Source organism: Microcebus murinus, chromosome 2 (assembly GCF_040939455.1).
Source record: "Microcebus murinus isolate Inina chromosome 2, M.murinus_Inina_mat1.0, whole genome shotgun sequence".
In the NCBI taxonomy this organism is placed as follows: Eukaryota; Metazoa; Chordata; class Mammalia; order Primates; family Cheirogaleidae; genus Microcebus; species Microcebus murinus.
In genome coordinates this window covers 51,301,322-51,327,496 of record NC_134105.1, presented here as the reverse complement: position 1 = coordinate 51,327,496, position 26,175 = coordinate 51,301,322, and the positions used below count along the sequence as shown (strand labels likewise).

At 37.3% G+C, this 26,175-nt stretch overlaps 2 protein-coding genes across 3 annotated transcripts in view; both read right to left on the bottom strand.

The window, feature by feature from the left end:
• Positions 1 to 26,175, bottom strand: part of LEPR (leptin receptor) — a 99,409-nt gene that overhangs the window by 44,488 nt on the left and 28,746 nt on the right. For both annotated transcript variants that reach the window (XM_012767153.3, XM_012767149.3), the window contains exon 5: positions 3,219 to 3,427. In XM_012767153.3, coding sequence (XP_012622607.2) covers positions 3,219 to 3,427 — 209 coding nt within the window. The remainder of the gene's footprint in view (positions 1 to 3,218; positions 3,428 to 26,175) is intronic.
• LOC105872867 (non-histone chromosomal protein HMG-17-like) overlaps positions 1 to 26,175 on the bottom strand; it is a 123,396-nt gene that overhangs the window by 71,962 nt on the left and 25,259 nt on the right. The window lies entirely within an intron of this gene.

The following is a 26,175-nucleotide window of genomic DNA, read 5'->3' as shown; positions in this document are numbered from 1 at the left end:
ATATACATAGAAATTACCATTACATTGAAACATTTACTGATTTGAATTTTATTTTCAATAAATAAAATGACAAGATATTTTTCACATTCTATATCTTCAGGAATTTGAACATAGTTTTCCTCTTTTCCTTTAGTTGAAATTGATGAGGTTTTATTTTCTGTGATATATTACAAATTTCAGCTATTTTAAAGTAGGGACAGCTAAATATTAAAGTCTGAGAAACAATAGGTGAAATTTACTGTGTTCCCATGACCAAAAAGAAAACAAAACAAAACAAATATCCCAGGGAGAAGTGAAATCATAAAATTACAAACTATTGTATATTTCCTATTTGCATAGTGTGAAAGTTGTGAGTATCAAAATGGAGTCACTAATGTCACGCTAACAAAATGGAGCCAGAGACCATACAGCAGGGGCTTTCAGGCACATATGCCGGTGATAGGAACAATGTAAGGAATTCCACAAAAGCCACTTGGCACTTGCCTAATAATGGCTGTCTTCTCCAGTGAGCTAACACCTACTCCTGCAACAAGCCCCTGCAATCAGTGCTCTTGTTTCCAAACAGCTTATGATGCAGATTTCTCCTTTTTGTTTTTAGAAGCTTCCTCTCTGTCCCAACTCCCTTGGATGCTCCCATGGTCACGTGTATCCTGATTGCAATCCCCTGCTATTCCTGAATAAACCTTTTGCTTTGGTGAGTCATTATCTATAACTCATTTTAGGTTGACAATACTAATACGCATTCATATTGGAAATCGGAAAATACACCCTGGACTCCCTATTTACCCAGTCCCAGGTATGCCTGTCTGCTTCTTTCAGAGCAGTGTTCCTCAAAAGGGTGGGCATTACTCACTGTCCACATTGCATCCCATTTCCTAACCAACCTACCCTGGTCAGATCTTCCTCCTCATCAGCTCACTGAAACTGTTCTTACTAAGATCACTACCCTTTACCAAATCCAGTGTCAACTTCCAATTCATCTCACTCTGCCTCTCAGCAGCATTCCTCACAGCTGCTCATTCCCTCCTTCTTAGAATACTTTTTTCACTTGGTTTCTAGGACAATACCCTCTTGTACTCCTTCATTCTTACTGCTTACCTTTCGGTCTTTCTCTTCCTGAACTCTAATGGGTGATGTCATACAATCCCATAAGCCTCTATATGCTAACAACTCCCAAATATATACCTCTTTAGACCCATTGGTCCAACTGCCTACTAAACATCTCTTGGGTTTCTAATAGGCATCTCAAATATGATGTGTCCAAAGTAGAGATCTTGATTTCTGCATACACACCTATCCTCCCTGAGTTTTGCTACCTCAGTAACTGGTATTACCATTCACTCAGATGGTCAGGTCCAAGTCTAAGGGTCATCCTTGGTTCTTCTCTGTCCTTCACACCCTAAAACTCAATCCACTATAGTCCAGTTAGCACCATCTCCCAAATAGATCTAAATCTAATCAATTTTTACTGTTCACCGGTACAATCCTAAACCAACTCAACTATACCAATAGCTTCCTATCTGGGCTGCTCCTTTCACACCTCCAACTATACCTTCACTCCCTTCCCTAACAATTTCATTCTTCACAATGCAGAGTAAATTTTAAACACACACACATGCATATGATCATATCACTTCCCTGATCCAAAAGTTTCCATTGCAATAATTAACAGAATAAAAGCCAAACTCTGCAACCCTGGCCTATGATATACTCTGGACCCAGGTAACTCTGACCTCATCTCCTAATATTCTCATACTTCATTTACTCCTAGCAGAAGGGCTTTCTCTTTTGTTTCTCAAACTACCAAGTTCATTGCATCTCACAGATTTTGTGAATGCTGTGCTTCCTGCTTGGAGCACCTTTTGTTCTGGATTTTTGCATGGATATCTCTCCTTCATTCAGCTCAAATGCTATGTCCTGAAAGAGGTCTTCTTTGAGCTACATAGCAGAAACCACAGCCCCCACTCCTGACACTCCATCATAGAGTTTTATGTCTTTCATGGAATTTACAATTGTGGATATTATTATTTTTATTCAATATAAGAATTCTTCCCCAAATAATCTCTGTATAAAGACAAAATTAAGAAGGTTTTCAAGTTCTTATAAATTTTGTCATAGCACTTTCCCTTATTTACTTCATTTTGAAAGACAATGCAATTCAATGCTGGCTCTAAATGCTACTAAAAATCACCAGGTAGAATTGGTTCTGAAAAGAGAAGATATTTAATAAAGATATTGTAATTTTTGTCATGTGTTATAACTTCATGATTGAATTGCTTGGATGCCATTATAATTATATTGTAGAGATCACAAATATATCCTAGATGACAAATTGAAAGTTACAATATTAAAATATGACATCATACACAGATTCAAAAAGTGCTACATCTCAAGTAGGTTAGAAAGAAATGGAGTTGTATGGAAAATTGTGTCAGATACTTGGAAAAGTGGCTCTAGTGACACCAAAATCAATGATGCAAAAACGGATGTGAAGAGTTTGCATATAATTATTTCAGGAAATATAAGTGAAAATAATAACACTGCTAAATTATAATTTAACATATGTATACAAAACTAAGTCAATAAATTAAATACTTTAAGTTAACATTTGTCTATATTATTCACATTTGTAATTGTATATTTAAGTTGATCGAAAGAGATTTTGGGGATCTTTGCACCAAAAAATGGGGCAGTGCCTATTATTTGAGGTTTTCTTATAATCAAGTTTGTAGAGTACATTACTTATTTGTTTATTTTTTTATCATTTGTCTCTGCCCACTATCGTTTGTTCCTGCTCTATAAGGTAGGAACTTTGCCTCATTCCCCACTGTTTCTTCTCCTCCTAGAACAGTCCCTGACACACATGAACCTCTAAGAAATAGTTATTGAAGGAATAAATTCAGGCAAGAAACACGCTTTGAATTATTTTCACAGTTAGTTATCCGAGATGCAAAAAAATGATAACCAAACAATACACGTCCATCAGACAGATCCAGGATTTAAAGAAACCAAACTGTTTTCAAAAATGAATTTAAGTGACAATTGCAGAGATAGATATTACTGCTAAATCATTCTAGACTGTCCTTAATACTTCCCAGTATTATATTTACTATCATTACAGCATTGGTCAAAGTGAAATGAGCTAGTGAAAATTTTTGTTAGTGATTTTTAACCTGTTCTCATGTTGAGATCTATTATTATTTTAATGCACAACTTACCGACATTTATGGGATGAACTGACATTAGAGGTGACTGAAAAATTATTCCACCAGATGAGATTTTCAAATACATAAGAAGAGTGTTGTTGAGTTTGGTTGTTGGCACAGGCACAAGACATTCACAACATTCATGAACACTGCAGTTGCACTGAACAATCTGAAAACTGCTTTTCTGAGGGACCAGAGGTGAGTCTTCTAACACTTCAGGCCTATAGTAAAAAATAAGAGCTAAATATTAATATAGATGTGAAAGCACTGGATAGGCTTTTAAAGCAGAATACTAAATACAAATTGAGGTAAACTATTCTGGATATCCAGGTAAAAGGGTATCTGAAAAAAAAAGATACTTTATATTAGAAAAACAAAGATAAAGATTGTAGCAGGTTAATCATCAGAAATAACACAAGAAGACAGTGAAGTACTAAAAGGAAATAAAAACTGCAATCCTAAAATCCTACACTTAGCAAAAATGTCTTTCAAAATAAAGATAAAATAAAGGTTTTTTGGGGGCATACCAAAACAAAGAATTCATCACCACCAGACCTATACTATAAAAAGTGCTAAAGGAAGTTCTTCAGGAATAACAATCTGGTTTCACATAAAGAAATGAAATTTAGCTAAAAGGATACATATTTATTGACTACTTAAAGCAAAAACAATATGGGGCTTATAACATTGGTAGAATTATAATGTATGACATTAGTACCAAGCTTAGGAGAGGTGAAATTTATAATGTTCTTACAGTATATGTGAAATGGTATTATATCACTTAGAGGTATAATATCACTTGAACTATGATAAGTTAAAGACACATATTATAAAGCCTAAAGGAACTACTGAAATAATAAAACAAAAATATATACCTAATAAGCAGCAAAGGACATTAAATGGAATCATGAAAATACTCAATCCAAAAGAAGGGATAAAAGGAGGAAAAGGGTAACAAAAAACAAATGAAACAAGAAAAGAAATAAAAAGATAGATTTAAACCTAAACATATCAATAATCATATTAAATGCAAATGACCTAAACATTCCATTTAAAAGGCAGAGAATATCAGATTAGATAAAAAAGCAACACCCAATTATAAACTGTCTACAAGAAACCAATTTTTTTTTTTTTTTTTTTTTTTTTTTTTGAGACAGAGTCTCACTTTGTTGTCCAGGCTAGAGTGAGTGCCGTGGCGTCAGCCTAGCTCACAGCAACCTCAAACTCCTGGGCTTGAGTGATCCTTCTGCCTCAGCCTCCCGAGTAGCTGGGACTACAGGCATGCGCCACCATGCCCGGCTAATTTTTTTTTTTATATATATATCAGTTGGCCAATTAATTTCTTTCTATTTATAGTAGAGACGGGGTCTTGCTCTTGCTCAGGCTGGTTTTGAACTCCTGACCTTGAGTAATCCGCCCGCCTCGGCCTCCCAAGAGCTAGGATTACAGGCGTGAGCCACAGCGCCCGGCCAAAGAAACCAATTTTAATTATAAAACACAAATAGGTAAAAGGAAATGAGCAAAACCAAAAAGATATACCATCATAAGATTAGTTAAAAGAAAGTTGAAATAGCTATATTAATATAAGATAAAGTAGATTTCAAAGCAACGACTATAACCAGGGATAAAAAAGATCATTTCATAATGAAAAACTAGTCTATTCACCAATAAGACACACCAATCCAAAACATTTATGCATCTAATAACAGAACTTCAAAATACATGACGCCAAAGACTGATGATAAAGCCTCAAAGACGAATAGACTAATTCACAATTATTGATTGAGATTTCACTCCCCTTCTCCCAAAAGTTGATAAAGCAAGTAGACAGTGTTTAGTAAGGATAAAGACTTGAACAGTGCTATCAACCAACTTGACCTAATAGACACCGCAAGAACACTCCATTTAACAACAGCATAATACACATTTTTTTCAAGAGCATACAAAATATTTACCAAGGCAGATCATATTCTGGGCCACAAAACAAGTCTCAATAAATTTAAAAGAATTCAAGTCACACAAAAATAGGATTAATAACAGAAATCAATAACAAATGATGTCTGGAATAGTTGGAAACTTAATAATACACTTATAAGTAACTCATAGGTCAAAAAAGAAATCAAAGGATATTAGAAGGATTTTTAAGTAAATTAAAATGCAAACATAACATATAAAAAATTATAGGATGTTGTTTAAAGCAATAAAATAGAATTAAATATAGAACAAAATATAGAAACTAAATGCCTATATGAGAGAAAAAAGAAAGGTCTCAAATCAACAACCTCAGCTTCCATCTCAACAAACTAGAAGGAAAAAAGAGCAAATTAGGCCAAAGTAAACAAAGATAGGAAATAAATAAATATCAGATCAGAATATAATGAAACAGAAAACAGAAAACTAATAGACAAAGATCAAGAAAACCAAAAGCCGATTAAGAAAATCAATAAAACTAATGAATCATTAGCCAGGAAAAACTATAAAAGTCACAAATCAACAATATGAAAAATGAGAGAGGTGACATTACTAAATATTTTACAGATATTGAAAGAATAATAAGGGAATATTATGAACAATTTTGTGCCATTAAATTTATATTTGACAACTGATGAAATAGAAATTATTTTAAAATATCATTTATAATAACATCAAAAATAGAAATACTTTAGGGATATATTTGACAAAAGATGTTTAGGATCTGTACACTGAAAACTACAAAACATTGTTGACAAAAATTATTAAGAAGACCTAATAAAAATGAGGGTTAAACTGTGCTCATGAGTCAAAAGACTCAATATTGTTAATATGTCAACTCTCCTTAAATTTATCTGTAGGTTCAGTGCAATGTCATTCAAAATCCCCGCAGGCAACTTTATACAAATTGACAAGATGAATATATAAATTCACATGGAATTCCAAAGGATCTAGAATAGTCACAACTATGAAAATGAAGAATATGTTTTGAAGAATAACAATACCTGGCTTCAAAACTTATTATAAAGTTACGAAATCAGGCCAATGAGGCATCAGTGTAAAAACAGAAAAACGGATTAGTGAAACAGAACAGGGTCCAGAAAGAGACTAATATATATATGGACAACTGATTTTCTACAAAGGTACAAAAGCAATTCTGTAGAGAAAGGACAATTCTTCCAATAAATTTTGCTGGAACAGGGGACATCTACATGCAAAAAAACAATAGAACTTCAATCCATACCTCACATTAGACTCAAAACTTAATTCCAAATGGATCATAAACCTAAATGTAAAACCTAAAGCTATGAAACTTCTAGAGGAAAACATGGAGAAAAAAAAAATTTTTTTTGAAGCAGAGTCTTACTCTGTTGCCTGGGCTAGAACGCCATACCATCAGCCTACCTCAAGGCAACCTCAAACTCCTGGGCTCAATTCTCCTGCCTCAGTCTCCCAAGTAGCTAGGATTACAGGTGTGCACCATTACACCTGGCTAATTTTTTCTATTTTTAGCTGTCCAGCTAATTTCTTCATATTTTTAGTAAAGACGGGGTCTCCCTTTGCTGAGGCTGGTTTCAAACTCCTGACCTCAAGTGATCCTCCCACCTCAGCCTCCCAGAGTGCTGGGATTACAGGTGTGAACCACCACATCCAGCTGAGAAAATTTTTTTGTTACCAGGAATGAAATACTAATATATACTATATTAAAGAATCTCAAGATAACCATGTCATGAGACAGCATTTCAAAGTACTATGATTGCATTCATATAAATTCTAGAAAATGCAAAGCAATCTATAGTGACAGAAATCAATCATCCCTGGAGACAGAGTGGGATAGGAGTGACACAGGTAGGAGCAAGAGGGTGGGATTACAAAGGAGCAGGAATAAATATTGTGATGGATGATATATTCATTTTCTTTATTACAGGGATGGTTTTATGTGTGATTTCAATTTATCAAAATTTATCAAATTCATATTTAAATATGTATAGTTTATTATATATCAATTATGTCTCAATAAAGCTATTATGTAAAAAGAAAGAAAATTTAGGAAAATTTTTGTAAGCAATGCTTTGCCTATTATTGTAAATTTCCAAGTGAATAGGTTAACCTTAAAAAATAGTTGTAACTAGCTGAGTCAGGTTACCTAAAAAGACATAAAAAATAGTAGCATGCAACCAAGACACAGAAAGTTGATATTTCTTATTTGTTAGAATTTTTTATCTGTCTGGTTCCTTAGGGAGTCTAAGACTGGGTGTCAGTGAAACAACTATAGAGTGAAAGGGGGGGGGCGTGACAGTGCTTCCTGTTCCCCATCTCAGCTGAGCCACCCCATTCTGACCATGAATGTCTGCTGCCTCATATTCAAACTCTGTGCTTTTTAAAGAACGTGGGGATAGGGAATTAGTATTAATATTTAGGCATAATCATTGCCCTCAAACTCTTCCAGTCCTTTTGGAGTAAAAACAGTCACTAATAAATATAATAATTTAAAAAAATAGTGTGCAGAAAGTGTTGATTTAGAAACTGTACTAACTAGCATATACGTGAGCATCCAAATATAAACACAACATGAAAACAGTGGACCCTCATTTTTCTATGCACACTCACCAGTACTAAATGTTTCGAATTATGATAGATCTTCAAGTTTCCTACGATAGAATTTATTATTACTTTATTACTCAGAAAAATCAACCAGGAAGAAACATTTACAGAGCTCTAATGTACAAAGTAGTCTACTGGGAGCTGTAAAAGGATTAATGTTATTGTAAAAAACACACTAAATTAACACTGAGGTCTAAAATCAGGTACTTTTGCTTACTTTTTGGCCATAAGATCATAAACAAGAAAGTTCCTATTTGTGAACAACAGTTTCCTTAATCAGTAAAAGCAAGAAAATGCCTAGACCATTTATCTTTACAAGGTTGTGAATATCAAAGATAATAATTAGATAGGCTGGGCACAGTGGCTCACCCCTGTAATCCTAGCACTCTGGGAGGCCGAGGCTGGTGGATCGTTTAAGCTCAGGAGTTCGAAACCAGCCTGAGCAAGAGCGAAACCCCGTCTCGACTATAAATAGAAAGAAATTAATTGGCCAACTAATATATATAGAAAAAAATTAGCCGGGCAAGGTGGCACATGCCTGTAGTCCCAGCTACTTGGGAGGCTGAGGCAGCAGGATTGCTTGAGCCCAGGAGATTGAGGTTGCTGTGAGCTAGGCTGATGCCACGGCACTCACTCTAGCCTGGGAAACAAAGTGAGACTCTGTCTCAAAAAAAAAAAAAAAAAAAAATTACATAAACATTTTTGAAAACTTTCACATGCTATACAGCCAAAAAAATATTGTTTTGAATTGGAGGCAATGACTTAGCACTTTCAATCTTACCTAAATCTTTAAACAAAGCAAATGAAATACAATTTTTTAAAATATAAATCCTGACCTTTAATGTGTTTTTCAAATATTAAAATAAAAGCTTTTACCAAAAGCATGTGAATAAATTGAATAAATTACAGTATTTTATGACAGCACCATGCTTGCAAGGTATTATGCTTTCACTGAAGAACTCCCTAATTTTAAGACAAAAATAGAACTGAACATAAAACAGGACATAATTCTCCACTAATATTTTTTAAAGGATACAAAATTCTAGTCATATTTTTCTAAGACAAAAAGAACAGTTAGAATCACATTATCTTACTTTAAGTAGTTTGCCAATATCTTTTTCTAAATACAGTGAATATTTGTAGAAAAGGGCTGATTGATTAGATTAGATTAACTATGATTTCTCTACCACTTCATTGTTGTATTTCCTATTTTTTCAATCTCACTTTTATTACTATATAATTTTAATATATGCCAAAAAATCAATATATATACTTAATAATGACTATATATGATATAGTATATATATTATAATATATATTAGAGTAATTCATAGTTTTTTTTAAAAAGCTTTCCTAAACCATTCCAGTAGACAGCCCATCATGAAACTATCAGAATCAATCTAAAACTAATTTCCAAATGTTCTAACCTAGGGATCAGCAAACTATAGCCCGCAGGCCAAATCCAGCCTTCCTTCAGTATTTGTACAGCTAAGAATGGTTTCTTACATTTTCAAATCTTTTTTTTTCTTTAAAAAGAAGACATTTCACAATACATGGAAATTATATGAAATTCGAATTTCAGTGCCCATAAATGTAGTCACACTAATCATTTACATCTTAACTATGGCTCCTTTTGCACTACAAGGGCAGAGTTGAATAGTTGTGACAGAGATAGCAACAGTATGGTCTGAAAAGCCCAAAATATTTACCCTCTGGCCCTTTAAGAAAAAATTTGCTCACCCCAGGTATAGGCCAAAAATATTTCGTACTGCCTACTTGTGGGTATTTGATTAGCAAAGGACACAAAAATAGAAAAATCACATAAAATAACAGCATCAAATTTCATTATTACAAATTATATCAAAAACCTTTAGGAAAGTTATCTAATTGAATTTTTCAAACCATCTTATAGGGAACTCACAGCATCTACTTTACAGATAAGGAAACTGAGATTCAAAGAGAATGCTGACCGAGAACTCAAGTCTCCTGCTTCCATGTTCAATGTTCATTTCCTTACACACGACATGTCTTATTATCACAAGATACATTTCACTGATACCATTGTCATTTTATTTAGGGATTAACGAAGACATCAGTGGCCACAACTAAAAAATAGTTATAATCTAAATCATGTTAATATTTAATATTTCTATAAATGTGAATATTAGAGAATTATATAATTATTTCAAATTATTTTTTCTTTGAGGAAAAACATTAGATATTTCTCGCATTTATAAGAAGAGAAGTTTTCCAAGTGTGTGTGAGACCTGGAACCCACCAGCCTTCTTACATGCCAGTCAGTTATAAGAATTGAAGAACTTTTATCTTCCAAAAGACTTTTAAAAGTTTTAAGTTTTTATGAACATCAAATGATACTTTTAAAAATTTGGTAATTTTAAAGCATAAGAATAAAAGGATCGGACTCGGGAGCAAGATGGCGGACGAGAAACACTGCCAGACAGAGTGTCTCTGCAGAAAAGACAGATTCTAGCAGAAATTAGAAAAAAGAAGCAATAAGACGAGCATACAGCGGACGAGGGCCGGAAGGAGGGGTACCTGAGACCCCGGGAGACTCCACGGGAGGAGGCTGCGGAGGAGAACTGGAGGCTGAGACCACCGGAGCAGCCCAGAGACCAGCGGCAAAGGTAGGTGGATTTGCTGTTTCCCCTCCCCTGCATTTGGGACTGCTGGTGGGCTCCCCAGCAGGTGGAGAGACCTGGGGACACCAGCCCAGAGACGGTGGCCGCCAGCCAGCAGTGAGCCTGTAGCAGACGTGGCACCAGGTTCCCAACTTCCTCCGGGCACCTCCGTGTGCACAGGCCCGAGCCGCGCGGCAGGTGCCATATTGCCTCCTCCTCCCCTCCGCCGACCCTACCCAGGGCTGCCCAGAGAGACAATATAGCCACCAGCCAGAGGCACCTCCAGGGAACGGGACCTTCCCTTCTGGGACCCTACAGCTGACTCAGGGCAACTCAGACTGTGAGCTCCCTACCCGCCAGCTCTCCCAGGTGCTGCTGGCACAGTGTTCCCAGGAGAACAGTGCCGACTCAGAGGCTGAGAGAAATAGACCCAGCTTGGGCTCCCTGTGGGTGAATTGAGACCGGAACTCCTCTCCCTGGTGGGGATACAGTTTGAACTCTGGGACCCAGAGGTCGGACCTACAGACCAGATCCCCTGCACCGAGGGCTAGCATTGCTCGGGGCACAGAAGGGTTATACGTGAACAGCCTACTGAGGTGTGTGTGCCTCCAGGGGAGGATCAGCATCCTAGAGGGCAACCCTCCTCCCAGGAGGAGGCCCTGAGCCCAGCCCAGGTGGTGTTCCTGTGCAGGGAACCTCCCCGCCGGCATCACAGTCCGGGGAAGCCTGGTGGCTTGTGGTCTGGCCTGCTGGCAGAGGCCCAGGAGTAGCTGCGGAGTTGAGGAGGGTGGAAAGAAGCAAGGCCCGCTCCAGACTGCGGGTCTCAGACAGCCCCACCCCCACACCCAGACTTTCTGGCTGAGCGGGACCATTCCAGCCCCACCCTGACAGCTTTTCCTGGAAGCAGAGAACAGAACTTTGACCCCTGCTAACTGCCTGAGGGCAGGCTTACCCAACCCAGCTCCGCCCAGAACAAGAGCTGATAACAGGACACAAAATCAACACCATAGCCTGTTCCTCCAAGCAAACGCCACCTACTGACAGGGATGGCATCTTGCACAGACTTTCCATGGCACCCACTGACTCAATATACAGGGAGTGGTCCAATCTCACCCACAGACACCACCTAACGCCACAGAAACTAAACAAGGTGTGTGAATACCCAAGCAATAACCTAAAGAAAAGAAACAACAACTGATTGACATGGGAAGAAATCAGCGAAACAACTCAGGAAATATGAAGAATCAAATGGAAAACACACCCCCAAAGAGGAGCACCAGCCCCCTAGAAATGGACACCAACCAAAATCAGGCAACCAATATGACAGAAGAGGAATTTCGTATGTGGATCATAAGAACACTCACCGAGCTGCAACAACAACTCAATAACCAACACAAAGAAACCACAAAAAGCCTCCAGGATATGGAAAAAGAAATAGACACAATGAAGAAAAGTTTAACCAAACTCCTGGAAATGAAGAATCAATTCAAGGAACTACAAAATACAGTGGAAAGTCTCAAGAACAGGGTAGATCAAACAGAAGAAAGAATCTCAGAGCTTGAAGATAACACCCTCCAATTAAATAAATCAGTCACAGAAATAGAGCAGAGAAACAAGAGAAAAGAGCAAAGCCTACAAGAGCTGTGGGATTATGTGAAGAAACCTAACGTGAGGGTCATAGGCTTACAAGAAGGGGAAGAAGACAACACTCAAGGGTTGGACAAGCTGTTTGAAGATATAATAGAGGAAAATTTCCCAGGCCTTGCTCAAAATCTTGATATACAAGTTCAAGAAGCTCAGAGGACCCCTGGGAGATTCAATGCAAACAGGAAGACGTCACGACATGCAGTCATCAGACTGACCAAAGTATCAACTAAAGAGGCCCTTCTAAGAGCTGAAAGACAAAAGAAGCAAGAAACATACAAGGGAAAGCCAATTCGAATAACATCAGACTTCTCTAATGAGACTTTACAAGCAAGAAGAGACTGGGGCTCCATTCTCACTCTTTTGAAACAAAACAATGCCCAGCCTAGAATATTATTCCCTGCAAAACTAAGCTTCGTATATGAAGGAGAAATAAAAACATTCTCAGACAAGCAAAGGCTCAGAGAATTCACCAAGACAAGACCAGCCCTACAAGAAGTTCTTAAAACAGCGTTACGCACGGAACATCATAATAATAACCCACAAATATAAAAACAACCAAAACCCAAAGATATTAAAGGCCAGATATTACAATGGCTCAAGACAGAAATCATAGCAACAACATCCAACCCAACAGAATGAACAGTAATCTACCTTACCTATCAGTTCTCTCAATAAATGTGAATGGCTTAAACTCTCCACTCAAGAGACATCGGCTGGCTGAATGGATAAGAAAATACAGGCCAAGTATATGCTGTCTTCAGGAAACACATCTAACCTGCAAGGATGCATATAGACTAAAAATAAAAGGGTGGAGATCAATATTCCAAGCAAATAGAAGCCAAAAGAAGGCTGGTGTGGCAGTTCTAATTTCAGACGATTTAGTTTTTAAACCAACAAAAGTAGTGAAAGACAAAGAGAGTCATTATATAATGGTGAAGGGCACAGTACAACAAGAAGAGATAACAATTTTAAATATATATGCACCCAACTTAGGTGCACCCAGATTCATAAAGCAAACCTTACTGGAGCTAAGCAAATGGATTAATAGCAACTCCATAATCACCGGAGATTTCAACACCCCACTGACGGCACAAGACAGATCCTCCAAACAGAAAATTAATAAAGAAATAATGGACTTAAACAAAACTCTAGAACAATTGGGTCTGACTGACATTTACAGAACATTCTACCCAAAATCCACTAAATATACGTTCTTCTCATCAGCTCACAGGACATTCTCTATGATTGACCATATCCTAGGACACAAAGTAAATCTCAAGAAATTTAAAAAAATAGAAATCATACCATGTACCTTCTCAGATCACAGTGGAATAAAAGGAGAAATCAACCCTAACAGAAACTCACATTTCTACACAAAAACGTGGAAATTAAACAACCTCCTACTAAATGATTACTTCATAAATGAAGAAATCAAGACGGAAATAAAAAAAATTCTATGAAGAAAACGACAATGGAGAGACAAGTTATCAACTCCTCTGGGACACAGCTAAAGCAGTTCTGAGGGGAAAGTTTATCTCCATAAATGCCCATAACCAAAAGACAAGAAGATCACAAATAGACAATCTAGTGAAACGACTCAAAGAGCTGGAAAAAGAAGAACAGACCAACCCCAAACCCAGCAGAAGAAGTGAAATCAACAAGATGAAATCAGAACTAAACGAAATTGAAAACAGGGAAGCTATTCAGGAGATTAATAAAACAAAAAGTTGGTTTTGAAAAAATAAATAAAATTGACACACCATTGGCTAAGCTAACGAAAAGCAGAAAAGAGAAATCTCTAATAAGCTCTATCAGGAATAAAAAAGGAGATATCACAACTGATCCCAAAGAGATACAAGATACAATTTATGAATACTATTAAAATCTTTATGCACACAAACTGGAAAATGTGGAGGAAATGGACAAATTTCTAGAAACACACAGCCTCCCTAGGCTCAACCAGGAAGAAATAGATTCCCTGAACAAACCAATCTCAACAGCTGAAATAGAAACAGCAATTAAAAACCTCCCTAAAAAGAAAAGTCCTGGTCCAGATGGCTTCACACCTGCATTTTACCACACTTACAAAGAAGAACTAGTACCTATCTTGAAAAAACTATTCCACAACATCGAGAAGAATGTAAACCTTCCCGACACCTTTTATGAAGCGAATATTACTCTGACACCAAACCAGGAAAGGATGCAACAAAAAAAGAAAACTACAGACCAATATCCCTAATGAATATAGATGCAAAAATTTTCAACAAAATCTTAGCTAACCAAATCCAGACACTTATCAAAAAAATAATCCACCACGACCAAGTGGGCTTCATCCCAGGGATGCAGGGATGGTTCAACATACGTAAATCTATAAATGCAATTCACCACATAAACAGAAGCAAAAACAAAGACCACATGATTCTTTCAATAGATGCAGAAAAAGCTTTTGACAAAATTCAACACCCTTTCATGATACGAACACTTAAGAAAATAGGCATAGAAGGGACATACCTAAAGATGATACAAGCCATATATGACAGACCCATAGCCAACATCATATTGAATGGGGAAAAATTGAAATCATTCCCACTTAGAACTGGAACCAGACAAGGCTGCCCACTATCTCCACTTCTGTTCAACATAGTACTGGAAGTCTTGGCTACAGCAATCAGACAGGAAAATGGAATCAAAGGTATCCAAATAGGGGCAGAAGAGATCAAACTTTCACTGTTTGCTGATGATATGATATTGTATCTAGAAAACCCCAAGGATTCAACCAAGAAACTCCTGGAACTGATCAATGAATTTAGTAAAGTCTCAGGATACAAAATCAATACACAGAAATCAGAGGCATTCATATACGCCAACAACAATCTAATTGAGAACCAAATCAAAGACTCAATTCCCTTCACAATAGCAACAAAGAAATTAAAGTACCTAGGAATATACTTAACCAAGGACGTAAAAGACCTCTACAGGGAGAACTATGAAACACTGAGGAAGGAAATAGCAGAGGATGTAAACAGATGGAAATCCATACCATGCTCGTGGATGGGTAGACTCAATATCATCAAAATGTCTATACTACCCAAACTGATCTACAGATTCAATGCAATACCTATTAAAATCCCATCAGCATTCTTCACAGATATAGAAAAAGTAATTTTACCCTTCATATGGAACCAAAGAAGACCCCGAATATCAAGAGCAATTCTAGGCAAGAAAAACAAAATGGGAGGCATTAATATGCCAGATATCAAACTATACTACAAAGCTGTAGTAATTAAATCAATATGGTATTGGCACAAAAATAGGAATATTGACCAGTGGAACAGATGTGAGAATCCTGATATAAAACCATCCTCATATAGCCATCTAATCTTTGACAAAGCAGACAAAAATATACGCTGGGGAAAAGAATCCCTTTTCAATAAATGGTGCTGGGAAAACTGGATAGCCACCTGTAGAAGGCTAAAACAGGATCCACACCTTTCACCTCTCACAAAAATCAACTCACGCTGGATAACAGACTTAAACCTAAGGTATGAAACTATTAGAACTCTAGAGGAAAAAGTTGGAAACACTCTCCTAGACATCGGCCTGGGCAAAGAGTTTATGAAGAAGTCCCCAAAGGCAATCACAGCAGCAACAAAAATAAATAAATGGGACATGATCAAACTACAAAGCTTCTGCACAGCCAAAGAAATAGTCATGAAAGTAAACAGACAACCTACAGAATGGGAGAAAATTTTTGCATCCTATGCATCCGATAAGGGACTGATAACTAGAATATACTTAGAACTCACGAAAAACAGCAAGAAAAAATCAAATAACCCCACTAAAAAGTGGGCAAAGGACTTGAACAGAAACTTTTCTAAAGAAGACAGAAGAATGGCCAACAAACGTATGAAAAAATGCTCAACATCTCTAATCATCAGGGAAATGCAAATCAAAACCACAATGAGATATCACTTAACCCCAGTGAGAACGGCCTTTATCAAAAAATCTCCAAACAATAAATGCTGGCGTGGTTGCGGAGAGAGAGGAACACTCCTACACTGCTGGTGGGACTGCAAACTAGTTCAACCTCTGTGGAAAGCAATATGGAGATACCCTAAAGCGATACAAGTGATTCTACCATTTGATCCAGCAATCCCATTGCTGGGCATCTACCCAAAAGATCCAATGACACTCTACAAAAAAGACACCTGCACTCGAATGTTTATAGCAGCACAATTCATAATTGCAAGGCTGTGGAAACAGCCCAAGTGCCCATCAATCCAAGAATGGATTAATAAAATGTGGTATATGTATACCATGGAGTACTATTCAGCTCTAAGAAACAATGGTGACATAGCACATCTTATATTTTCCTGGTTAAAGCTGGAACCCATACTATTAAGTGAAGTTTCCCAAGAATGGAAAAACAAGCACCACATATACTCACCAGCAAATTGGTATTAACTGAACAGCACCTAAGTGGTCACATAGGTTCTACAGTAATAGGGTATTGGGCAGGTGGGAGGGGGGAGGGGGGCGGGTATATACATACATAATGAGTGAGATGTGCACCATCTGGGGGATGGTCATGATGGAGACTCAGACTTGTGGGGGGAGGGGGGGAAATGGGCATTTATTGAAACCTTAAAATCTGTACCCCCATAATATGCCGAAATAAAAAAAAATTAACAATTAAAAAAATAAATAAAAAAACCCCAAAAAATTCTCCACATGACTGAGAGAAAAGAAAAAAAAAAAGAATAAAAGGATCATCAAATTTTAAAAATAAAAGGAGACATACTTGGCTTAAAATAAGCAAACCTTAAGAATTTTAGAAATTCTTGAAAATTTTCTATGCAACAAAATATATTCTGCCTTGCCAACACACATATGCACACACAAATTCAGTGCCACTATTTATTTAATCCTTCTTTAAGTGAATAAACTTTACTTGAAAGTGAAAAATAGTATATAAAAACATCTGTCAAATGAATTTTAAATTTGGCTTCTTTGCAAATTTTACCCTTTCAGCAGTTTTTCTACTCAGAAGTTAGATATATAAGTGTTTATTTGGTACTGAAATTCAGTTTTTGGTAGCCATACATAACTTATAGAAAGCACTTTCTGGAATCTGACCTTTGGCCCCATTTTTCTTTCCAGAAAATTTCTCTGTGAATACAATATTAAAACTTCTCTAAGCAAAAAGCTATGCTAAATTATTATAGGAATAACACCAAACGGGTGCCACCTAAGTTTCTGATTGTAATGTAAACTGGCAAATCAATGAAGTGAAATTTAAAAATTCAGTATTACCTTTATAAGTCATTTAGTTGAGTCAATTATTTTAAAATTCAGATTGGTAATTGATAAAAATGTTACCCCAAAAAATTTACCTTGCTAATCCCAAATAATTTAAAGACTAGTGTAGTTTCTCAGACCAGTCTCACCATAAGAATCACCAGAAGCACTTGTTAAAGATAGATTCCTAGATTCTCCATGAGGAATTCAGTAGATCTGGGGCTGAGAATTCTGTTTTTAATAAATGCAAGCAATCTAGGTCCTCCCCAGACATATTGAACAGGCCCAGGTGAGAAGTACTGACCTAGATAAATCTCGTCAAGGAGGAAAGTTTAAGAAGCATTTTGTAACATGCAAAGTCCTTTTCAGATATAAGATGTTATCAAACAAATGGAAAATTGGTAAGGATGAAAGGAGGAGAAAAAAGAGGAATGCAAATAGAAACAGATGAATCTTAATGCCTATCAAGTTAATAAGAAAACCATAGAAGAAAAGACACATCCCAATTAACTTTGGAACATAATATTTTGACCATGTAACCCTTTAGCCTTAGTAAAGGTAAAATGAGTGTAAACAACATTGTACTCTAGTTAGTATGTTTGTTTTCATTTTTCACAGTAGTATGGGTTAGCTATTCCAAAACTACCTTGTATGTATCCTAAGACTGAGCAAATAAATAATATATTGTAGGAAAGGGAAACCTTATCATTGCTGAAGAAGGGAATTACAAAAAAAAAAAAAAGAAAGTATAAAACCCTGTAGTTTGGGGCTAGACTGGGACATATTAATATGAGCACATACTTTTAATATATGCACATACAGAAAGATATATTAATAGAAATACAGATTTTGTATATTGTGTATGCATGTACATATAACTAGCTTTGTACACCGAGAGGGCTAGAAACAATGACACCCCAGTAACAATGAGCAATTAATCTCCAGATACTGGCTTATAAATACCACTCTCCTTGGAAGAATAGCTGATTCCAGCATTACATCAGGAAAGGCACAGAATCAACCTGAAATATCTTATAACGTTAGAAAACAAGAAAGTCCTCAAAAAAAAAAAAAAATGAGGACACATCAAAAGGACACAGGAACCAGCCTGAATGGGCCCCCACTGACCAAATAGGAGACAATTTGAGTAATAAAATAATGATAGTAACTTATTATAGCCCACAAAATAAAATAAGAACCCATGAGTCCATCCTGATATGAAGGAATGAGGGAAGGAAAACAGAAAGTTCATGCTTCACAGAGCCTTGGCACTGCAGCCTGTACACACTAAATCTTTCTTGATTGAATAACACTATTCGTAAAATGTCCCAATTAATATTTAGCACCATGTTTACTTTACAAATAATGCGTTTTTCATCTGTAAAAAAATTACACTTGGTCCTTTTTTCTATCTTCGATTTCTCTCCTCATTATATTCATGTTTTCCTTTATATTCTTGAGCATGTAGAACATATTACTTACAGCTTTCCTTGTCTGCTAATTCTGCCATCTCTGTCATTTCTGGGTCTATTTCTATTGGCTGATTTTTCTTTTTTTGATTATCAGTCACATTTTCCTATTCCTATTTCTTCATATTTTTTTTTTATTGGAAGCCAGACATTGTGAATATCACATTTTTGAGTCTTGTATTATATTGCTTTGAAGAGTGTTGGATTTTGTTCTGGCAGTCAGTTACATTACTTGGGCAGAGGTTTGACTCTTTTAACGCTTCTTTTAATCATTTTAGGGATAGTACAGAGTAGCCTTGACTCTAAGACTAATTTGGCCCCACTTTCAAAGTGTAGCTATTATAGGGTTCCTACTAAATGTCACTGGTATTCAACAAGGTCTCTCTAATCCGGTTTGTGGGAACTGGGATGATTCCGGCCCTAAATGACTTCTGGGAATTGTTTAGCTTACAGCTTCCTGATCATTGTTCTCTTTCTAGAAGTTTTCCTTACCCAGCATCATGCCCAGATTGATATTCAGCCAAAGAGTTAAAGTGACCCTACTCAAATTTCTGTGCGTGTCCCTACTTGCAAGTACTCTACCTCATGAATTTGAGTCCTCTAACACTCTAAACTCCTACTTTTGTCTCCTTAACTCAGCAAGATTGCTGGGCTCAGCATGAGTTTCCCAGCACTGTGCCATGTTCTGGAAATTGCCTGCATCCTGAAAGCCTAAGTAATGGTGGGACTCATTTTGCTTCCTTCTCTCAGGAATCACAGCTCTGTCTCTCTTTGTCTGATTCTGAAAAATAGTTATTTCCTACAATTTATCCAGTTTTCTAGTTGTTTATGACAATTATTTCTAGTTGTGTTATTCCCTCATGGCCACAGTCACTTTTATTTCTTCTTTTACTTTTTTCTTTTTTTTTTTTCTTTTGAAACACACACAAAAAAAATCAGAGTCTCTTTTGTTGACTTTTTATATTAATTTTTGATGAGAGAATATATTCATATAGTTAAAAACTTTGTTTTCTTTAAAAGGAGTAGTGAGACGAGATACTTGGTGAAAACGTGTGATCAAGGAAATTTGGGTTTTAAATGGGAGTTACTGCATGGTGTCTGTCAGCTGAGAGGGAAACTTGATGGTGCAGGAAAGAGAGGGGATAATGGCAAGAATAAAGTCCTTGAGCAGGCAACAGGGGATGGGACTCAGAACACAGGAGAAAGGGTTCACTTTAGACTGAACTGGAGAATTCATTCACAATAAAAGGGGAGAAGGAGATTACATGAACAAGAAAAGCAATCATTAAAGAAACTCCATCTGCTTGTTTCCTCTGTGAAAATAAAAAGCAAGGTCATCAACGAATCTCTCTGGTTCACTCTCACTCTCTGCTGTCAGCTGCCCTACAGAGAGAGCCGCATGACAAGGAATTGAAGGAGGTCTCCAGCCAACCATCCAGGAGGAACTGAGACCTTCAGTCCAACATCCCACGAGGAACTTGGAAGCCCAAGGAGTGAGTTCAGAAGCAGGTTCTCCTGAAGTTGAACCTTGAAATGACTACAGTCCTGGTGGCTGACACCTTCATTGTAGCCTTTCTGAGACACTTTAAGGCAGATGCCCTCAGCTAAGCCTCACCTGACACTGGGAAGCTATGAGATAATGAATGGTTGTTGTTTTAAGCTATTAAGTTTTGGGGTAGTTTATTGTATGACAATTGGTCGCTAATGCAGATATTAGAACCTGGAAATTAGGTGCTGCCATCTCAAATACCTAAAAATGTAAAAGGGTATTTGGAACCCAGGTGACAAAGGCTAGAAAGATTTGGAAAAGCATGGTAAATAAAGCCTAAATTGCCTTGATCAGACTGTTCATAGAAATCTGGACTTCAAGGACTCTGCCAGTATGGGCACAAAATGAAATGAGGAACAATTTATTGGAAACTGGAGGAAAGAGGATCTTTCTTGTGTAGTGGCAGAAATTTTAGCAACACTGTATTTTTTAGTCATGTGGAAAACACAGAATGTGCCTACTAAAATGAGTGACCTGTTTAAGGAGATTTCCAAGTAACTGTTGAAGTTGTCTCTTGATTTCTTCTTGCTATAAGAGGACAGAGTCACAATGAAGAAAGGGCTGTTAAACAAAAGGAATGAGGGTTTGTTAGTTTTAAAGTGTCCAGAGTCTTCAAATACCAAATGCTGCTAAAATTAAGAAATGGCTTCTGAGAAAAAAATTGAAGAGAAAATAGTGAAAGGCTTGTCGCAAAGAGATTTATGGGCTTTTATTTAATGCAGTGAACCCCAATAAGATTCACTGGGGAGCCACATGGTTTTGTGAACCAAGTGCTAATATAAATTGCTAATATAAAGACTGAAAGAAATAGAGACAGTACAAAGTGAAAAAAAAAAGCCCCTGAACCACCCAAAGTTATGTTCACAGAAAGCAGGCTGTAAAAACTACTGAGCTGCAGATACATGCTTCCTTTCATGGAGAAGGGAGGGCTGCCCAGGCCAGAACCCTGCACCAAGAAAATGGAGCCAAGAACAATGGAGAATTATTCCTCAAGTTGAAAAACAGAGGGAATAAACTAACATGAAGGGTGAGAGAAGAGATCGTCAAAGAGTAGGATTAGGATTCGTGAAGCTGGGATTACAGAAAGATCATGCTTATGCATGCTTACACATGGCAAAGTCTAGAGTATGACCATGAGAAAGAGTAAGCTAAGGTGGGAGTCAAAAAGAAAGTATGGCCAGGTGCAGTGGCTCACACCTGTAATTGTAGCACTCTGGGAGGCCGAGATGGGATGATCACTTGAGATTAGGAGTTCAAGACCAGCCTGGTCAAGAGCGAGATGCTATCTCTACAAAAAATAGGAAACTCAGCCAAGCATGGTGGTGCACATCTGTAGTCTCAGCTACTAGGGAGGCTGAGGCAGGAGGATCACTGGAGCCCAGGAGTTTGCAGTGAGCCACAGTGATGCCACTGTACTCCAGTCAGGGTGACAGAACAAGATCCTGTCTCTTAATAAAAAAAAACACTAAGGATATTGAAACTAGCATTCAAGAAACTGAAGAGTATCCATATTGATATTGAAATCACCAAGAATGCTGCCAGAAGTAACAGTGAAGGGACGAAGTAAATAAGATGTTAGTAATTACAAAAATCCAAACTCCCTAACATGGCCTGCAGGGCTCTTCAATGATATGCCCTCTTCCTCCACCCTGATTTCTCTTCAATGCCCAGCTTCCCAGCCCACCCACCCTCAAGTTTCAAGTCCTCACATGTGCTATCTGTGACTCTGGGAAGTGCTCTTCACACTCTCTGGCTCTTTCTCCTCTGGCCCCTCTTAGGCTAGTCTAGAAATTCCTGGCATATGTTTCCACAAGTCCCTATATATAATATATTACATCACAGCATTTTCAAACTTTGCTATAATGTAATGTTTCCTGTTTTATCACAGACTGTTAGCTCCAGAAGGGCAAGGGCTGAGGCTATGTTGTTGAACACGGTTCCCCGCACTCAGCTCAGTGTCCGGTACACACAGTAGGTCCCTAATCAAGGAAGAAGAGGATTTCTTTCCTAGATCTAAGATGAAATGTCTAGAGCAGTTCCAAAATACCGCCTTTCTAGGGTATCTGTCCTTCAGATTCTCGACAAACATTAATATCTGAGCTCAAACAATGCTTTCCTTTAAGGGACACATTTGTAGGGTATTAAATTCCTTATATACCTTAGGTTTTAGTTCCTTAAAAAATACACTTTTACACCTGGAAATGTTTGAAAGATTTCTCTTGTGAATTCTCTTATGTCTACAAAAGGTGAGTTTGATTTAAAAAAAAAAAAAACTTTTCTATTAAAAAACCATTATTGGCCAGGTTCAATGGCTCATGCTTGTAATCCTAGCCCTTTGGGAGGCCAGGGTGAGAGGAATGCTTGAAGCCAGGAGTTTGAGACCAGCCTGGTCAATGGCAAAACCTTCTCTTTACAAAAAAAAATTATGGATTTTCTCTTCCACAGAGGTCTCATTTGTCATACTGGCCAGATCTCACTCGTGATCAGAAGAGTCTTGTTTAAATTGTTTGGAGATATATTGCCTAAAGAGGCACACAAAAATAGAAATAAAAAACAGAAATAGTATGTGTTAATTGGTATAATAAACATATTAACCAATCATACAGAGGTATAATGTGGCAGAAAAAAATGAAAGAATGCATCTCAATTGCTTGCAATTATGACAGATTTTACTATACTACTATTTTTAGAAATCTGGGTTCAAAATAAAAGCAGGCCAATTGAATCTGTTAAATTCATCTTACAAGCAAGTTTAAAAATCTATTTAATTTATCACCATTTTCTCATTTTTCTAGGTACTACCATTTAGATGAATAGATCAATGAATGTAAAGCTAAAATTCTCAGCTGTAGCTAAGTTACTATTCAAATTTATAATGCCTATATATATATATGGTGTTTGTGTATATATATATATGTGTGTGTGTATATACATATATAATTTTTATATATACCCACATACTTTTTCAGAAAATGAAGGCCACAAGACATAACTATAGTCTATACATAATAAAATTTAAACCTTTACATATGTTTACAGAGCTTTAAAACTGAGCACATTGCCTTAACCTGATGATAAGACTTGAACTTCTCTAAAATAGGCACCCAGATGAGAGTTTTTAATCACCATCCGAAGCAGTTAGCTCATCAAAGGAAGGTACTACTTTGTGAAGGAATACTTTTCTCTGAACTAAAACCTACTTTGCTCCATAAAGTAAGAAACTACCCCAAACCTCAACTATATCTTCATCCACCACAATGCTTCCTTTCTTCCCTCAATACCCAGAAGCAGAGGTGAGCCTCCTTCACTTAAAGATCAACCCTCCAACAGTGCCCTTTTTATGGAATTTGCTTATTCAATTATTCACTCTCTATAATATATCTTCAGTGGGTCCCCTTCTATCATCTCTTGACCTTGTCTCTCCCTGCTGGGTCATTTTTTACAGACTAGAAACATGTTCATGATTTCCCATCCTTTACCTAATCACCCTTGGACATCCATTACCTGTTGCTCCTCCACTTCCACCTTCCAACCTCAGATAGGCTTCTCTGGCCTCCAGAGATTGATGGCTTTGTCATTGTTGCAATGGACATTTGTCTAGTCTGGCTTCCCAGCATCTCACTGGAGAATGTGCCATCATATAAGGCATGAACACTGGCAGAAAGGGCACCTTCCCATCCACAATTAATAGATACTCCCATAAGGGACATTAGCCCTCATGAGAACTGCACAAAAAAGTAGGGGCTTCTAGATTCATCAGCGTGATAGTGTCCAGTGTCTAACATTAGAAGTGGAAATGATGACCACAAGGACACCCAATGTCCAGATGTGACAGCGGTGCACCATATCTGGGCTACTACCATGGGTAATTTTAGAATTAGCCCAGTGGTCTAGTGTAAGTTACAAATATTAACCACAGCCTAGTAATCAATACACAAATGAGGACAGTGGCAGCCATGCATATTTTCTTCCTTAGAGTGTGCTTGTACATGTGTGTGTGTGTTGCTATACATGAACTAATTTCTTCTGAAGCTCTTCTTCCCCCTTATTATTTTATATAATAATTCTCAGTGTTGTTAACTTTATAATTTTTTATTTAGCTTCCAGAAAATTCATTTAGGTAGGACTATGAGTGTGAGGAACAAATAATATTGCTTAGAGAGCAATAATGTAAATGTTGCCCCAAAATGGATACAATGGCAATTGTAATAGCATACCCCATTTAGGGGAGAGGGTAAGAATGTTCAAAGTGTAGTTGCATCTTACAAGGTGAAAGCATGAAATTAAAAGAAAATTCAAGTACACGTAGAAAGGTGTTTGTGTATGTTAAGTAGCCAAAGGGGTGAATTATGATGGTGATTAAGCTATTGTCTCTCAGCTTCAAAGCCTCCTATCCTCTTTTTGCCATGCTGGGGCTGGAACTCTGCAAACCACAGTTCTCTTCTGCTACCTAGATTCTTGCCAAAGTCTACCTATGTGAGGACTAGAGGGAGACTAAAAGACTAATGGAGGAACAAGGGATTTAATTCTTCCTGTTTTCCTGTTTGTTTTGCTTCCCATTCTTGAAAGTACCACTCCAACAATGGTTCCTCACCTAGGCGGCAACAGTTGGTTCCAATAACTGACCAGGTTATTTACTCATTCTCAGACCTAGCCATAGTATCCTTCTCAGAGACTCCTCACCACCAGCCATCTGGCATCCCCTCCTTGGATATATGAGCTCCAGCTCTGCATGTGCCCCCTGTCGAGTACCTGAAGAACTAGTACCAACCTCCTCAGAGTCAGCTCTTCAAGGTCCTTTCCCATTTTTCCCTCTGTTCTGGCAACCTCCCCTGCCACTCCCTTGAACCAGTTCTGGCCAAAGACCCACGACTTCCATACTGGCCAGTCTATACATATTATTCATACCTTATTATACCTTTCTGCTACATCTGACCACTGACCACTCACTTCCCCCAAGTTCAGACAATATTACTTCTTTATTAATAGTTTTTGGCTCATTAAGATATTTCTGGATGGTAAACTGGCAAACATTTTTGACAAAGTATTTTGGTAATATGTAGTCATTCAGTCAGTCACTCAACAAATAATGTTTAAGCATTTGTGTGACTATTCCCATTGAGTTCATTTCCAGAGGTAGAACTGCTGTTAAGCATAGTAAGTGTTATAAGTGGTAGCGCCAGGTAGTCTGACTCTAAAATCTCTGACATTAACCTCTACACCAAGACTTTTCAAATTTGAGTTCCATCAGAATCACATAAAGGGCTTGGTAAAAACACGGATCTATGAGCCCTACCCCCAGAACTCTGCATTCTGGGGTGGAGCTAGTGAATTTAAATTTCTAACAAGTTTTCAGGTAACACTGATCTCATTCTCAACACTATACTGCCCATCTATTTTCTTATTATCTCTCATTCATCTCTAATGAGCCAACTCAGCTGTCTGCTTCCTTAGGGAACCTTTGCTCCTCTCTTCTCTCAATGAACTAGATACTACCTAACTACGACTCCACAGCAATCGTGTGCTTCCGTGACATCACGTACCTACCAAAAGGGTCAGTAACTACTAAAACTGAAACCCTGTACTTATCTGTCCCAACTGTCAGCCTGTGAGCACCTCAAGGGCAAAGATCTTAACTATTCATCTTTTTCTTAATATATATTCTTCAACTTTCTTTTTTAAATTTTTATTGCGATATATATTGTGATAAAACTTACCATTTCAATCATTTTAAGTGTATAGTTCAGTGATTAAGTACATTCACATTGTTATACAACACCATCACCCAACTC